Source organism: Neofelis nebulosa, chromosome 3, assembly GCF_028018385.1.
Source record: "Neofelis nebulosa isolate mNeoNeb1 chromosome 3, mNeoNeb1.pri, whole genome shotgun sequence".
Taxonomy (NCBI): Eukaryota; Metazoa; Chordata; class Mammalia; order Carnivora; family Felidae; genus Neofelis; species Neofelis nebulosa.
In genome coordinates, this window is record NC_080784.1 from 118365411 (window position 1) to 118384068 (window position 18658).

Consider the following 18658-nt stretch of genomic DNA (forward strand, 5'->3'; position numbering starts at 1 on the left):
AACCATACTGTAATTGCCTGATGAGATATTTTTTAAAATTATAGAAAAAGACCAGTTGTTAAAAATATAACCAGCCAACCAGCAAACCCCATTGAGTCTAGTTGTGGCCTCCATTTGAATATCTAAATGGTTACAAAGGCTGCAATGATTATAAAGGCTTCGACTCATTGGTTTGAATTGAACATCACATTGGCAAGATCAGAAAAGCTGTGAGCTGAGAAGGAAATTGTTATTCTAGGGATGGAACCTCCACTACCGAGTATTATTCTGTTGGCAGCTGGGACTTCAGGGGATTCTCACTATGAAAACCAGCGGTCCTTTAATCATACATTACAAGAGCATTTGTGATGCTTTGCAGGCAGCCTTTCTTCCATGATTTTCCTGCTGCTCTCCTTCCTGAGCACAATAAGTTCAAGATGGCTAATGCTGTTTTCTAGTTATGCCAAGAACCTCCTAAATGCCACTGGGCTTTCATCATGAAAACGGATGGCAAAACATCAAATGGGAATATCTCCTTCTAAATGGGGACTCCCACGATCATGTTATTTTTGGGAGAGCAGCTCTCCGGCTCCATGGATATCACTTGAACGGAGTAACCACGTTCTTCTGCAGCTCTTGCTCGATCCAGATCCACCAGGCACATGCACTGTTTTCCTGAAATACAGAAAAATGGTATCATGAGACACCCTACATCAAACAGTGCAATTTCAGTTTGTCTAAGGGACTCTACACAGTGATAAAATCCACAAGTACATGGGGAATGCTATTTGTTCCCAAGCCCCATTTGGTCTCTTTCAACTTCATTCTTGATCGGTATGGATGCAAGACAATCACATATGACATTTCACAGATTTGTGTCTGCTAATGGTTTAGAGAATGTTCACTTTTTAATATGTATTCATAAATAAATCTAAATATAGACTACAGATCCTATTTCCCACTTTGGTTAAAAGTACACTTAAAGACCTGGTCTCTGCATTCCCTATGAAAATATATTACCTGTAATATTAAGGAAAACTAACATCTATCTTTAATAACATTTGAGGTATCATGCTAACAATGAGACATCTGAAAGACATACTACATTTGAACCTGGAATTTTTAGGACAAGGAAAATGAGAAGTGGAAAATATTTGCGAAAATTCTTAGTGTGTTGGTTATTTCAGGTTGAGTGTAATATAATCAATTTTCAGAACTCCTGCATCCCTGTAAAATAGTGGTATTCAATTTTCTGTGTAATCTTTGGAAAACAAAAAAGAAAACCTGCCTGGCAGGCAAAGCAGCTAATTTGTGTTCCTTTGGCCAATGCTAATTTCTATGTTAAAGGTAGGTCTGGAAATAAAAATGATTTGAAGTTGAATATATTCAAAGCTATGGTTTACTTTTATTCTTTCAATTCCTCTAAATTCAATATATGAACTTCATCCTCCAAAAGGTTACTGACTATGCAGAACTTCATTCCATTTTCCCTCCTAATTATAATAATGACTGAACATTATTTTTTAAATAATTTACTTGAATGTCTGCAGAAACTGCTAGACTTACACAGCTTCAGAAGTGAAGCCAGATAACTGAAACAGAGAAGTTCTATGGAAGACAGAAGAACCCTGTCTATGGAAGACAGAAAAACAGTGGAGGGTGAAATGTGTAGGTAAGAATTGGCAACAAGACACTCAGGTTTAAAATATTTATTTTGTACTTTTTCCTTAAAAGCCCCTATGCCAAAAAGGATGAGCTATGTTAGAAATGAAATGATACAAAGAGAGATGTCTTGAATTCCATTCAGGTGAAATCACCCTCTGTTCATCAACATCCGTGTGGCTGACGTTTCTCTTAAAATACTGTTTGTCCTTTAAGACATCTGTCAAGGTTCCCCCCACGCCCATCTACTCTTAAGTTTAAAATGAAACATTCTCTGTCAGAATAGATGCCCTGCATTCCTTCAGTACCCACCCTGGACTTACACTGCAGTTCATTTATCCTTGGCTTGGATCCCAGTCCAGTTAATTTTTCCTTTTCTATTACGTAGAAGAATCTCATGTTTTCACATGTTGAAGTATCTTTACAACTGAAATTCAGTTGTTGGTAGTCTACCTTTTGGGGCCTGGGAAGCCTCCTAAAATGTTCATAGAACAAAAGTATGCCCCGTGCAAAGTACAGAGGCTGAAGTTTGATGGAGTCTATGACTTTGAACCTGACTTTCCCTCCCCTCATGCCAGTGATTATGCCAGATGCTACTCCTCCTGTTCAACTCCAGCAACTTCCCTTCCAGCGCTCCCTGAACATTCAAATGTACACTCGATGAACTCAAAGTGTTGGGAATAGGGAGCGGAGGAGGAGAAAAAGAGTGGGAAAGGGACAGAGGTTGCATGCAGGAAAGAGGAAGAGCTTTTTCCATATGTTTATGCTCCAGAGTGTGAGAAAGAGAAGGAAACCACTTCTTCCTTCAGCCTCAGGTCTCAAATGCCTCTCTCACTGTGTGTATCTTGCTATGCTGACTTTGACTTTAGAGTTTAAAGATAACTACTTCTCATACAATACAGTCCCTGGATGTAAGCTAATTACCACATCTGGTGCTCAAGGAAATAGCCATCTGTTTTCCAATATACTATGATGGCCTTCAATGTGGGGCTTTATTTTTGACTCCACTCAATCATCTCAAGCCCTAATTTTGGAATCCAGCCTTCCAGTGATGTGACTCCACAACTGGGGGGCATTGCAAAAGTGGATAGGAGCTTCATGTCTGGAATCAAATAATTTGGGTTCATAGTGTGGCTCCATCATCTACTGGGTAAAGGATCCTGGACAGGCTTTTGTCCTAGTTCCTTCATCTGTAAAGTCTAAATAAAAGTACATATCCCATAAGTATTTTCATTAGAATTTACTGAGATGATGGGTAAGGGCATTTAGCTCAATGCTTAAATGTGCACTGTTAGTCGCTGTTGTCCATCTAAATGTGATTTCTTTTTCTAAAGCAAAGTCTTGGATAAGACTTTAAATTCATTATTTAAACTTGAAATGTTATTGTAGGTCTTCCAATTCCAAGGTAATGCTTACTATTACAGATGTCAAATAAACTGGTGTATGATTAATAATACACAAGTATACATTTACCAAGAAAGAAAACGTTATCATCCTTGCTTACATATTTTTTAATGCATTAATTTTGGCATGCGTAGTTGATTTTCCCATCTTTATTATTTTCCTCTGTGGCTTTTGACAGATCCTTCAGTTTGTTCATAACAGTAAGAACATAATTCTACACAATGTACAAATATTGAAAATGAATTTAAAAGTATTAATGTTAACAAAAATGGGATAAAATACTCTTACAGTTACAAAGTTCTTTTCAATATGGATTGCCTTTTCTGGGAAAAACAAACTTTAGTTCCTTGTTGATAAATGGACCAGTTTTCCCCATATAGAGCCAGTCCATTCATTCCTAGGCATATTGTATGTAATCTACTTACCAGCTGCTCTGTGAAAACACATACCTATGAGCCTTCGCTGGGCTGGAAGCTGGACAGCTGTCTGATCCGCAAATCTGCACAGAATCATGTGTTCCTAAAAGATAAAGCAATAGGATGTGAGTCTATTTTATTTTTCTGCTTCAAAATTGTGAAAATTATAAAAACCACTCATTTTTAATTAAATAAAGTACTGCATACATGATACTTCTAAAAGAAACACATTTTCAGAAAATGGCAGTCAGTAGCTTTTTCCCTTCAAGCAGACTGTTCCTCAGATGCAGTTCTTAGGAACAGGTGCAAGGAAAATCCTCAGGGCCATTTCACTAGTTGCTCTTAGCTCAAATATAGTTACAATTTGTGATTATCATGTGTTAAACTAAAAGACCTAAGATTCACTTGTATTTTTCCTGTAATAAAATTGAATCTCAGGAACGTGGGGCTAGGGTTAGGGTTAGGGTTGGGGTTCGGGTTAGTGGCTCCAAGAAGACAGTCTCAGTGGTTTTTCTTCCTACTAACATACTGTAGAAGATCATCACTGTCTGTGGTTTCTGTAGTTCTCTGGGATACCCAGCAAAGTGCTGGCTACTCCTACGCTTTTCTAGATTCTTCCTTTGTCCCTTTGGAGGAGAGGAGGCTGGCTCACTCTGTCTCCTCTCACTCCCAAAGGCTTCTGGGGCTGTATCGATTTCGGGTTTCAGGCCAACCATAACAATGACTTGAGAGAGTGGGAGAAAGAGTTGTTCTGCTTAATTTTAGGAAAGACTGCCTTAATGCAAAAAAGAACAAGGCTGTATAGCGACAGAGAGCTGATGAGTCTGTAAGGCACTATGAAATCTACAAGCAGCCACAGGTGAGTGATCAGGCGGAGTGGCGATGACTTCAATGTCCCATGACAACTGTTCATTCAGAACAGCTGCAGTTTCCAAGGGTGTAAATGATCTCACCTGTCAACTTAGCAAACGGTTGAACTCCGATCCCTCTTTGTTCCCTTAGTCTTTTGTACATTCAATCGAGGCCTCCATTTTTTAATAAGGTAATTGAAGTGACTGTGTGATGTTAGGTCTTTTTGAGGGGTTACCTCTGTCTCAAATTTTATGCATTATTAAAAAAAAACACTGTAATGCTCCCTATAAAATTTCGTGGCCAATGGGTAGGACACTAATAAAATGGTTCAAGTGAATAACTTTTATTAAGCAGCCATGAACTGGCATCAACAAAGGGGCACAAGAAGGATTTAGAATGATGTAATTTGAAGAAAAGGCAAGAAAAAGCATGCCCTTTGTCTTGATGGCATTTGAAAATTAAAAGTCATTTAATGGTGAGGCAATCATCTCAGATGGGGTTTGTTTCTCTTGTCCTTATAAGCATCACCAGATTTTACTGGAATTATTTGTGTACGTGTTCTCCCCAACAGAAGTTAAACTCTGAAAGGGGACAGCACATAGTAGGAAGTCAGTAAAGGTTTGCTGGTGAACTGAACTGTGGAGAAAAACGCGGCCAGAGTGACTCTCAATATATATGGGCACTACCTGCACTTAATTCTGGCTGGCAGGCCACCCATCATGGTTAAGTCAAGAAATACTGAGGTACCATCTTGCCACAGTATCCAAGAAGCTGAGACTTCTCTCCAGAGCTTTTATACCAGACCCTCAAAAGGGCTGGTGGCCAAGCAGCTTTTGGGGGTGTGGGAGAAAGGGGAGACAAAGATGAACTAGGTACTATTGAGTTTTCTGTTCTCTGGAAGAGACTGGGTGCCCTGTCTCTATTATTTAGAAATTTTGTATTCTTTTCTAGCCAGCGAGACTGTGGCACCTTGTGTCTCCACTGCCCTAGGTTTTTCCACACATCCTCTCCGTTTGCTTTTAGCTGTCATCCCTCAAAGATGGATTAAAAACGGGGACCTAATTTGTGTTTATTTTTCAACTCATTGTCTATTTTACTGGCAGGCTGGCAAGGTCTTGTAAGAGAAAGGTACGGTGTTTTGAGTCTTATGAAAATAAAGTTCCTGGGGTCCTAATGTCTCCCTCAAAACCCTATAGTTCCCTAAGACATACAAACTTTAAATCCAATAGGGAAAGACCAGAAAAGTCTGGTTCTGGATGAAAGCATGAACACTCAAGTTCCTCTCCCCTCCATAGGTATCTGTGTATGCTCAGAGGTGGGGGTGGGAGGGGAAAGGAGGGGGTGGGAGACAGAGGTGAAGGAGATAAATGTGCCAAGGTGGTACAAGTAGTCCCTCACTCCTCCACTGTTGGATGGAGAAGGAAAAATCTTGAAAGATGCGTGCTGGCACACAAAATGAGACCGTATATTTTTATACATGTGCAAGAAGTGAACTAAGAATCTAAAGTAATTTATCAAGTTCTAATAGGATTATTTATGTGTTTCTGGCAAATTTCATCCCCATTTCTTGTATTGCATCATGCCATGTTATGGACCAATTAGTTAGCCACTGATATTTAGAAAGCTGGAAAACTGTTTTGCTCAGAGTGGTGACTCGAAACTATGTAATGTTCTGACTACTGTTGAGAGACAATTCTCCATGGGTCTCTTGTGTTTCTTCATGCCTTCTTCGTGCCCTTGGTTCCAGACCAGGGGGTGGCAAATGGTGGCCCGCAGGCCAGATCCAGCCTATGACCTCTTCTGGTATGGCTTTCAACTTAAAAATGGTCTTTACAATTGTAAAGGATTGTAAACCACCAACAACAAAAGCAACAATGACCAGGACAAAGTATAATTGGTGGGAGATTATTAAGTGGCTGACAAAACCCAAAATATTTATAACTATCTGACCTTTTACAGAAAAATTTGCCTGTGTTCTAGATCCTCTTCTCAAAGATGTTTATATAGGGAGCAGCTTTGCAAACTACATACTGTCTCCCTCTGGAGCAAAGGGTTTAAAGATTAAATCTTAAGACATCTGGCTTTCAAGCTCAGTTTTCCTCTCCTGTAATGCAACTCACTGTGTGTGAGGGTGTCACTGGGCCCTTTTTGTGCTGCCCAGTGGGAACTGGGTCTCAGGAGGTCAGTGCAAAAATGATGATAGTCTGGCTGCTACTCTGTGTTTCTGACTCAGAAGTCTCCTATCTGCCAGCATCCATGAAACTGTGGCAGGCTAACATGTTAGCTTGCAGGGTAAACTCTCAGACCCTTCACGAATCTTGCCACCTATTTAGACATTAATCTTGATTTGCAAAACAAAAAAAAGCCACCCCAAAAGAAAGCAACCCCCCCACCCTGACACCGTATTAGATGTTAATGAGTAATTCTAAGGTAACTATAGATTACATATCCCATTAGAAATTTGAGAGAGCAAAAACATAAAGAAGGAATAAAAAGTATATTAGAAAGACATCTAGAAATTTTTTGAGGTTACCTTGTACGATAAAGTTTTCTTGAATTGTTCACTGAAATAGAAAAGAAAAAAGAGTCATTATTTTAAATAGTAGGGAAACCAAAGATTAGGAATAGAACCATCTATATTTCTACATAGAAGAAAATATAAACAAAAATGCATATTTTATCTGAGGAGTACATAATGCTATCCTAAACTAAAAACTATACCAGTTTGAAATGTCTTTAAGAAAAGCCAAAGGCATGCTATCAGTATGTTATTAATTTTAAAGAACTTTTCAAAGATTGTTTAGACTATTAGAGACACACAACCATTTTGCTTTTCTCTTTCCCACATGGGTGCACACAGATCCAGGTGTTTTCTTTTTTTTTAATGTTTATTTATTTTGAGAGAGAAAGAGAGCGCACGCGCACAAGTGAGCATGTGTGCCCACTCACACAAGCTGGGGAGGGGCAGAGAGAGAGGGAGAGGGAGACAGAAGGCCTGAAGCAGGCAGCACAGAGAGCTGGATGTGGGGCTTGAACTCACAAACCATGAGATCACGACCTGAGGTGAAGTCAGATGCTTAACTGACTGAGCCATCTAGGTGCCCCAGATCCAGGTGCTTTAAAACATAGGGTTTACTGCTATTCGGGGGTGCTGAAGCCAACAGATGAGGGGATGATTGCCATGGGAAAGATAGTTTTTTCCTCACAGTTCCCCAGAGGAGAAGGTATCCCACACAGGGCCACATGGGAAAGTACCAGGCTGGTTAGAAGGCAGAGGGAGTGGGATAAAATGTGGGCAGGAGCCTTTATTAGGGAATTCCACAGGAAGGGATGGCAAGGCAGGATGGGCAAGCTTAGGACTGGCTAGGTTGAATAAGGCCAGTGGCTTTGGAGATCAGGGCTGTCCCTACTTGTCTGGTACCTGACCTTGGGGTGATTAGGGGAGGGGGATAATGGCCGAGGAGTAGTTTTCCAATGACAAAAGGAGAAAGTATCAATAAATTTACAGAGATATGAAAACGTTGACAGACACTAAAGTAAGATTTTAAAATCAATTAAGTGAAACCGCAGGCTGAATAACTCAAACTAGCATTCTTAAGAACCTTTATATAGTGCTAGACTTACAGATTTCTTGATGGGTTGTAAAACAAACATTTTATCTGTATAGGTTCAGAATAAAGAGACATTTCAGCTATTGCATAAACCTGAAGTTATATTTTATTATTTGCTTTTCCAAAATTCTTTGGTTTTCTCTCAACTAGTAGCAAATTGTGGTAAACAACAAAATAATGAAATACAGAAAAAAATTCAAAAAGTAAAAGAAAGCTATTATAAGTATAAATTCTGATGGAAATTTTCCAATATTTCTTGAAAGTAATCATGCAAATGATCAAGAAGGTTTTTTTTTTTTTTTTTGATACATTATGGGATAGAATTTTCAAAACTAACGTATTTAATCTATTTTATCTTAAAAATGATCAGGGGCACCTGGGTGACTCAGTCAGTGAAGTGTCTGACTTCAGCTCAGGTCATGATCTCATGGATTATGAGTTGGAGCCCCTCATCTGGCTCTCTGTTGTCAGCACAGAGCCCACTTCGGATCCTCTGTCTCCCTCACTTTCTGCCCATCCCCTGCTTGCTCTCTAGCTCTCTCTCAAAATAAGTAAAGACATTAGCTTAAAAAAATAAAATAGGGGGGATGGGTTAAATGGACACTAAGGAGGGCACTTATTGAGATGAGCACTGGGTGTCAGAGGTAAGAAATGAATCACTGGGTTCTACTCCTGAAGCTCAGAGTATACTGTATGTTATCTAACTTGGATTTAAATATAAATAAATAAATAAATAAATAAATAAATAAATACTATTGCTGCTACTGTAACTGGCAACAGCTCACATTTTATTGAATGCTTACTCTATGCTGCTTCTAAGTGCTTTACACATAGATCATTCAATTCTTACATAAACCGTGAGGACGTTGCTGTTATGACCTCCATTTTGTAGATAGAAAACGTAAGCAAAAAGAGTTGAAGAAAAATTGCCTGAGGTGAAACAACGTGTAAAGGTCTGAGGAGCCGATTTTTGCACCCAGGCAGAAGATTTCCAGGTGCTACGCACTCAACCACTACACCTACTGCCCCTCGCAGGTGACGAGAAGTGCCGAAGCCATCAGACTCCTAGTCGGCTCACTCTTAGATAGACTTGCTTCTAAATGCGTTCTCTGGAGCCGGATCCAGAGAAAAGTCAAGGAGAAGCCATAGAGGAGATCGTCTTTTCCCTATATCATTTATAAATAATACCTGCCTTTGGGGAAAGATGAAATGAGCTCAAAACTGAAATTTCACTGCAGCTTCGTATCGAATGAGTTTTGTATGTTACTTTATTCCCCACGTTGGTGGTGCCTTAGGTAGAACACTAAAATTCACCTTTTTGGAAAATTAAACTTTGAGGTGTTCTGAATGAAACCGTAACAGCAAGGGCATGTGACAAAGGCAGCCCGCGTTTTGATGCAGTGCTCAATCACCATGTCTGTTGCCACTCCACAAGCATGCAATGCCACCTGGAAAACAAAACCAGACACAGGGACTAAGGTCTTTCTTAACCAACAGGGCTATATTGTGCCCTTTTTTTTTTAAACTTTGTTTAAGAAAATTCTTTAACGTTTTTACTTATTTATCTTTTTGAGAGAGAGAGAGACAGAGCATAAGCAGGAGAGGGGCAAGAGAGACACACAATATAAAGCAGGCTCCAGGCTCTGAGCTGTCCGCACTGATTCTGTGGCAGGGCTCGAACTCTCAGACTGAGAAATCGTCAGAGGCTTAACCCACTGAGCCACCCAGGACCCACCCACCCCCGCCTTTTTTTTTTTTCTTTTTTAACTTTTTGTGAGGACTGATCCTCTGAGAGTTTCAAGTTACCAGAATCTTATTCCATAATATTTTAAATAATTATCATTTGGACATACCAAAGGACTAGTTAATATCCATATTAATTAGGAAAACTAAGCAAGGTTACAATTGGAATATTGCAAATGAAGTACAAGATTCATTCAATGGAAAATCTGCCATTATGTTAACTATGGAAAATTTAATATGTATGCATGTCTAAACCCAATGCTTTTGCTGATTAGGAACTTAGTTTGGTTGTAGCACTGTGGCAAGAACACTAGATTGAAATCTGAATTTCTAGTCTCAAACTGTAGTTGTCTGGGAAATCCTGGGCCATTTAAAATATAACTTCTTTGGGCTTCAGTATAAATAAGCTATGTTAACAATATTGACATATAACAATGCTGTCGCAAAAATTAAATAAAAATGTATTTGAAACACTCAAATGCTGCATGAATATAATCTAACAATGTTGTGTGAAAACTGATCAAATTATTTTTAGTAGTGCCTTTTCATATTCATATAACAGTTCTTAACATTGATGAATGCATAAAACTAGTTTAAATGGGTTTATTTTAAAAGAAAGGAATAAAATTATGAATTAAAGTCTGATTAGGGCTTCAATAATTCATTTAAAAAACTTCAAAAATGATTTTGAAATGTTTTCAAAACAAACTCCTTAAATATATCTATATTGTATCACAATCTAAAATAGACATTTGTGAAATTAAGCTAAATAAAGCAAAATAGGACTTTATGAAAGAAAATCTGATATGGGGATCTTAAAAAGTAAAGCATTTTGTCAGAAAAATTCTCAGATATCCATCTCACTCTGGACAGAACCAAACTGTATTGGATTATAATTATATTTTCTAAAGACAGATCTCTCAACTTCAGGGTAGGTAGGGGCTTTCAAGATGAAGAGGAGATTTTCTGGAAATTGTATCATAAGCCAGATTCCTCTCTTGAACTGGAAAACCAAAAGCAATGTTGTATTGAGAAGAGAAAAGCCAGATCTCTGTTCTCACTCCTTCTCTGGAATCTCCCCTCCCTCCAGGCTTACATTAGTTTAGAAGTCAGAAATCCCTGTGGTTGTTGTCAATCCACCTTTCCTGTTTCACTCTGAAAGTAGAGCCTGGGAAGGCTGCTGTCCAGTGAAGGCAGCAATTACAGAGGTATTGGAAGTAAAGAACCTTGATTTCTCATCTACCCCTTTTATTTAATCAGTTTTGCAGAGTAAAAATAAGACCAGTTCTTATTTTCATGAGTAGCCAGAGAAAACCTCACCATAAAAATTATAGACGTATTTTCCCCTCAAGGGAAAGAAAAGAGAAACAACACTCCCTGAATGCCCTTTATGTGGGGGCACTAGGCTGGGTGATGGCACGCAGATCCTTCTGTGCTCACGACAACCCTCAAAGATTTTATTATTTCCGTTTCTGAAGTAAGGAAACCAAGGCTCAGAGAAATTAAGAACATGCCCACAACAAAGCAGGTCCTGAGGGGCAGGATCCTGACCCCAGAGATTGAACTCATGCATTAATTACATCAGGCTGCTTCCTGACAAAACCCTCTTAAGTCTCTTAAGAAAAGTTTAGACAATTTGCTTTTATGAATCTCTCTTTATTTAGGTTCACATTTTCTTTGCTACACACAAATGAATGAATTGCTTTCCCTCATTTAAACAAAGCAACTAAACCTACAAACTATTGGGGTGCCTGGGTGGCTCAGTTGGTTAAGCATCTGACCTCAGCTCAGGTCATGATCTCATGGTTTGTGAGTTCAAGCCCTGCATTGGGCTCCATGCTGACCGCTCAGAGCCTGGAGTCTGCTTTAGATTCTGTGTCTCCTCTCTCTGCCCCTCCCCTGCTCACGCTTTGTCTGTCTCTCTCTTTCAAAATAAATAAACATTAAAAAAAAAAATCTAAGAACTATTTACATAATAGATTTTAGTCCTAAAAGGTTTTATGGTTTCATATGCTCCTAATTTCCATTGTTATCAAATGCAGGTCAGAAATAACAGGCAAATAATAAAGAGAGATATAGATCGATGTAACAATTTGAACATGAATATTTGTATAAAATACATTTAGCATAAAACAAAGGTGGCACTTCAGATTACTGGGGAAAAGATGGACTTTTTATTTACTTAATTTATTTTACGTTTTATTTTTGAGTAATCTCTACACCCAATGTGGGGCTAGAATTTAGAACCCTCAGGTCAAGAGTCACATGTTCCACTGACTGAGCCAGCCTGACACCCCAAAGATGGACTTTTTAATAAGTGATAGTGGGTTAACCCTACAGCCATATGAAAAATAAAATTAGATCCTTTCCTCTCACCATACCTAGTACATTTCAAATGGACTGGAGATTTAAAATGCAAGACAACAATAACCATGAGTGAATTCCTCTATAGCCTAGAGGAGTGGGAAATTTTACCTTTGACAAGGTAAAAATGAAAAAAAAAATTAAATGGCACAAAAAAAAACACCCCACACCAAAAACCACATATAAAAAGACAAATGAGAAAATGAGAAAAAAATTGGCAACTTATAGCATAAACAAAGGGTTACTATCCCTAATACGTAGGAAGCTTCTGAAAATAAAGCACAATAATCTAATAGTAAAATGGACAAGAGATTTGGACAATTCAGAAATATGCAAATATGTCTTAAACCAAAGCTATTCAATATTGCTCAAAATAAGAGAAATAAGTATTTAAACTACAGTAAGATAACACTTATCACCTATTAGAGTAGCAAAAATTCTAAAATTTGATGACAGTCTATGGGCCAGGGTATATAGGAAAACACTGTCATACAATGATGGTGGGAACACAAAAATGTCAAAATCCCTTGGAGGAGGAATTTAGCAATATCCAGCAAAATTACGTGTGTAATTTGTGATCTTGCTTCTAAAAATCTGTTCAAGGGATACACTGGCCAAAACATAAAAAGACTTATTCATTGAGGCAATATTGGAAATAACAACAAAATGGAAACAAGCCAATTTTCCATTGACAGAGGACTGGTAGCTTACTCTGCAGCTCTAAAAAGGAATTAAAAATATTTCTCTACATGGCCATGGTAGATATTATTAGATGAAAAATAATGTCAAAAAATTCTTGAACTATTTTCAGTAATCATCATTGGTGGTTGTATTTTTGTCTTAGAACTCAAACGTGTATATTGTGAGATAAAACAAATAAGACATCTGCTGATGTCATTACGAAACAACAGAAAGCTTTTTTAATTTTTTTTAATGTTTATTTATTTTTGAGACAGAGAGAGAGAGCATGAACAGGGGAGGGGCAGAGAGAGAGGGAGACACAGAATCTGAAACAGGCTCCAGGCTCTGAGCTGTCAGCACAGAGCCTGATGCAGGGCTTGAACTCACGAGCTGTGAGATCATGACCTGAGCCGAAGTCGGACGCTCAACTGACTGAGCCACCCAGGCGCCCCAACAAAAAGCTTTTTTAAGCCTAGGAGAAAGAAGAAAAAGATAGGAGATAGATAAGTGAGGCTAAGTTAAAATCCCATAGTCCTGAATTTAAGTTGGACGTGTCAGTATGAAACCACAATGATTTTTTTTTTTTTTAATTGCCTAGCTCAGACCACAGTAAAGCCTGGAAACAAAGACCAAACCAATAGCAATGACTATCCCCAGTACCTAAATTGTGGTACTCTAAATACCATGTTCCTTTAAAGGAATGTAAAGCTTCGTGGAGAAATAGTTGCTGCTGGATAGGAGGCAGGAAACGCACAAGCTGGGATGTCTTGTTATACTGAAAGCACAGACACTATCAAATTCTATTGAAGTCCTATCAAAAGGACTCAGGAGCCAACCTCAAGGGACTCCCACCGAACAAATATGGGAATATTTGAGCATCAGTGAGAATGATAACTGCAATGGATTGAAGTATTTCAAACATGAAATTGATGAGTTAGTAATCATATTGAAACAAAAACAAAAACAAAAACCTGGTCACTTTTGGTAGATAACCAACTCACTTTGAAAACCAGAAAATACAGGGGAAGAATCTAGTTTTACCCAGCCTTTCCTATAACCAAACAGTTAATCAAGTAAATGAAGATGGAGTGATAAAATTAGAAGAATGTCACCATTTTGAAATCCTTGCTAAAATAACAGGGCTAGGGGTTGATGATCTCGAACGCTGCTAACACTGTCCAAGAGAAAAACAGACAAGTGTCTACAGATAGAACACACTACCACCTATGCTGTAGTCTTACCCCAAAGTAAACCCGATCTGATTATGTCTTCACAATCTAAATCTAATTTCTAGGCAATACAGGGAACAGGATAATATGTGAAACAACACCAGGGGGATATGATCAGCAAAATACAAATTGTGGGAAATTCTACAGGAGAAATGACATCACTATACAAACTTTAAGGGCGAAGAAGAGACGGGGTGGTGTAGTAGGTAGAATTAGCCTCCAAAGATGTCCACATGCTAATACCTGCAACCTGTCAACATGGCAAAAAGGAGTGTTTGCAGATGTAATTAAGATTAAGAACCTTAAATGCCAAGATTTTTCTGGATTTACATGGGTGGGCTCAATAGAATCACATGAGGCCTTAAAAGTGGAGAACTTTCTCAGGTGGGAAGAGAGCTGAGACACGAGGAAAAGTTAAAGAGATCTGAAGCATGAGAATGACTTGAACCACAACTGCTTGTTTTCACAGCTAGCTCTAGAACCTAAGAATGAATCCTGGCGGAGCCAGCAAGGGAGCAGGAACCTTAATCCCTTAACAGCATGGAACTAAATTCTACAAACAACTTGAATAATCTGCCTTAGAGCCTTCAGATAAGAGCCAAACCAAGCTAACAGCTGACTTTGATCTAATGACACCTGGACTGGAGAAACCAGTTGAACCCAACTGGATTTCTGACCTCTAGAACTCTAAGATAATAAATCTGTGTTATTTTATGTTAAGCTTATTTATTTTGAGAGAGAGAGAGAGAGAGCACACGTACAAGCAGGGGAAGGGCAGAGAAAGAGGGAGAGAGAGAATCCCAAGCTGGTTCTATGCTGTCAGTGCAGAAGACACAGAGCTCGAACTCATGAACTGTGAGATTATGACTTGAACGGAAATCAAGAGTTGGATGCTTAAATGACTGAGCCACTCAGGCGCCCCAAATTTGTGTTATTTTAACCTGCCATATTTGTGGTACATTTTTACAAGAAAAATGGAAAATGAATGCAGATAAAAACCTATAAATTTTAAGCCTTAAGATTCACATTAACCATTTCAATTTTTGCATCTTATTTCAATCCTTATTAAAAGAAATACACTGTAAAAAAAACCATGAGACAGCTGAGGTAGAGAGTTTCTACAGCAACATGACGGAAAAGTGATTTTGTTGACTAATTTGCTATTCTTTGTTATTAATCATTAAAGGCCTATAATTATTACTTGCAGTTATAGAAATCGCACAATTCATTTGTTCATCATTCTTTTATTCTTTCATTCATCCAACAATTACTAGGCATTTTGTATATACTGGTATCATGGTAGTGGCTGGGAATACAAAGATCAGAAATATGATCCCTTTTCTATGCTCTGGCGATAGTAACAACTGAATCCAAACTATTTAATACATTAATCAACTCAATCTGGGAATCATACAGGTTGAAACAACTCATAAAGTTCTGGTTATTTTATGTCTCTAACATTGTGATTCACAGGGGATACAAAGAAGAGTAAAACAAACAGTACACAAATCTGTCTAATACAAGATAGATTAAGTTAAGTGCCATTAAAAAAGCACAAATAAAAATCAAAGGAGGGACAGGGGATATTCAGATAGGGAAAATTTAGGAAGGGTGTCCTGGAGGAGGTGGGATTTGAGGAGGGCCTTATAGGATAGAAAGGAGTTTAGAAAGTGAAGAAGTCACAGGCACAGAGGAAAGAACAAGTGGCATTTTCATGAAATAGGGAGTGATATTAACATCAATAATATAAAATTTAACACTTATTGAGTAAGGTGCTATGTTAAATGCTTTCCATGTATTTAGTTGTTTAACACAACAACGCTATGAAGTAGAACAACTATTTTATTTACCTTTTTTATTGTGGTAAAAAACACATAAGATTTACGATCTTAACCATTTTTTAATGTTCATTTATTTTTGAGAGATAGAGAGACAAAGTGCGAGTGGGGGAGGGACAGAGATAGAGGGAGATGCAGAATCTGAGGCAGGCTTTAGGCTCTGAGCTGTCAGCACAGAGCCCGATGCTGGGCTCTAACCCACGAACCGTGATCATGATCTGAGGCGAGGTCGGATGCTTAATCTACTCAGCCACCCAGGCGCCTCCCATCTTAACCATTTTTAAGTATACACATTGTGGTGAATCAGATCTCCAAAACTTTTTCATCTTGTAAAACTGAAATTCCATACTATTGAACAACTTCCCTTTGCCCCCTCCCATCAGCCCCTGGGAACCACCAGTCTACTTTCTATTTCTATGCATGTGACTACCTTACATTCCTCGTATAAGAGAAATCATACAGTATTTGTCTTTTTGTAACTGGCTTATTTCACTCAGCATAACATCCTCAAGGTTCATCCATGCTGTAGCAGGACAGGATTTCCTTCTTTTTTAAGGCTGGATATATGTATTTATCACATTGTTTGTCCATTCACCTGTCTATGGACATTTGAGTTACTTCCACCTCTTGGTTACTGGGAATAGTGTTGCTGTGAACATGGGTGCACAAATACCTAAGTAGGTACTATTTTAAGATGAGAAAGGCCCAGAAAGGGTAAATAAATAGAGGGAATAAGTTTATTCCAGGTCACACAACAAATTAAGAACCCTAACTCAGACATTTCGGGGTGTCCATCCTAGATAACTACTCTTTACAAATACATTCCCGTTCATTTTATTAATTTCATTAGTCCTACAATCTTGTGAAATTATAAAACCATACAGAATTAGCATGTATTCAGTATTTGTCAGATGGCAAAATATTCACATTGATTATTTTCTTGACATAATCATTTAATTATTTTCTTAATTTAATACGTTAAGTAGCTCTTATCTCCATTTTCAATAGCATGTCTAAGGCCACCTCGCTAGTGAAACCTGGTCTAAGGTCACAAGTGATGAAGCCATGATTTAAACTCAAACTGACACCAAACTTTGTTGTAGTTCTCGATGTTCCCATTTGCTCCTTTCTGAGATGTGGGGAGTGAACAAGAAGTCACAGACTGGACTCCAGTCCAGTTCTCGCACTGACTTGCTACATTCCTCAACTTCTCCATCTATAAAATGAGAAGGCTGAACTGGATGATCTCTAAATTTTCCCAGCCCAATTAGGCTCTGCACCTTCTCTTCTCAAAGGATTCTTAACCAGATATTTTATATGTAAGCAGGTTTGGTCTCAACTGTGCACCCATGTTCCTCCTCTTGCAAAACTTTTGTGCAGTTACATTATAGATAATTGGTTTTAAAATTCAAATAATACTAAAAAGCAGGTACAGTAATAACAGAAGTTCCCTTGTTCTATATACTCTTCTACCCCTGAATGAACATCTGGCAACCAAAGCCCATGCTTCTCAACTCACTGGTGTTCTTTCCTGAAATCTATCTCTTTTTCCACATAACAAATGTACATTGCTATCTCTTGATTTATAAATATTAGGCCTTATTTATTGATTTTTTGTTATGGGAGATGAGGTTCTGTTCTGTTTGGTTTTATTTTTTTTACATTTACACCTTTTTCCCCCTTTTACCATTCTCTTAATATTATCCCCAATTTGGGGCACCTGGGTGGCTCAGTCAGATGAGCATCCAACTTAGGCTCAGGTCATGATCTCGCGGTTCGTGGGTTGGAGCCCTGCACGGGGCTCGCTGCTGTCAGTGCAGGGCCCACTTCAGATCCTCTGTCCACCCCCCCCCCCCCCCGCCGCCTCTCTCCAGCTCATTCTCTCTCTCCCTCTCTCTCTCTCTCTCACTCTACCCCCAAAAATAATAAACTTAAAAAAATATTAACTCCAATTTTTAGTTAAGTGTTTATGCAATGTTTTTATTATTATTGCTTTGTGTATATATACTGTTCACTGCTGAGCTAAAGTGTGCTGTACAATTTTTTTTTTTAACATTCAAGACTCTACCTACCTAAAACCTCCGTAAAATGCCCTATTGTTTAACTTTCCACTGTATGAAAACTGCCAAGTAATCAATCAGTTCCATTTTTCTTTCCTGGGCCTTCTGACCTTTAGCTAATGATCAATGCTCTCTAGGCCTTCTACCTAGCTCTGGTCCCGAGAGTCCCTTTGCCAGCATCCAAGAACTCTCTTCAGCCCCTTTTGTGTTGGATACCACTTATTCCTTTTTCCTATTTACTCTCTTGTGTTAGTGAAGCATATCTTCCAGGAGTTTCTTGAGGTACATTTCTTGAGACCTTGAAATTTTCTTTATTACTTTCACATTTGATTGATGGATTGATAAGGTATAAAATCTTAGGTTGGAAATTGTTCTTTAGATTTTGAAGGTATTGCTTCACTGTCTTCTAGCTTTCTAAGTTGCTACTGAGATATGTGATGGCATCAAAATGCCAAATTCCAAATTTTTGGTATATGGCTCCTCCTTTTTTTCTCTGCCTGGAAACTGTTAGGAACTTCTTTTCATCCTTGGTGTAGTAAAATTTCAAAACAATATGCCTAGGTTTGGGTCATTTTTCAAGTGGGCTTATTTTTTTTTTATTGGAGTATAATTAATGTACAGTGTTATCTTTATTTCAGGTGTATAATATAATGATTCAACAATTCTATACATTATTCAGTGCTCATCAAGATAAGTGAACCCTTGATCACCTTTATCTATTTCACACCCTGCCCTCTGGGAAACCACCAGTTTGTTCTCTGTATTTAAGAGTGTGTTGTTTTGTTTGTCTGTTTTGTCTTTTTTGTTCATTTGTTTTGT

The 18658-nt window shown here is 38.3% G+C and overlaps 1 protein-coding gene across 2 annotated transcripts in view; it reads right to left on the reverse strand.

Moving 5' to 3' along the window:
* Nucleotides 1-293: 293 nt before the first annotated feature.
* GSTCD (glutathione S-transferase C-terminal domain containing) overlaps nucleotides 294-18658 on the reverse strand; it is a 131159-nt gene continuing 112794 nt past the window's right edge. For both annotated transcript variants that reach the window (XM_058721751.1, XM_058721752.1), the window contains exons 9-12: nucleotides 9239-9372; nucleotides 6847-6877; nucleotides 3495-3564; nucleotides 294-654 (exon numbers count right to left, since the gene is read on the reverse strand). In XM_058721751.1, the coding sequence (XP_058577734.1) occupies nucleotides 518-654; nucleotides 3495-3564; nucleotides 6847-6877; nucleotides 9239-9372 (372 nt within the window). In that variant the 3' untranslated portion in view covers nucleotides 294-517. The remainder of the gene's footprint in view (nucleotides 655-3494; nucleotides 3565-6846; nucleotides 6878-9238; nucleotides 9373-18658) is intronic.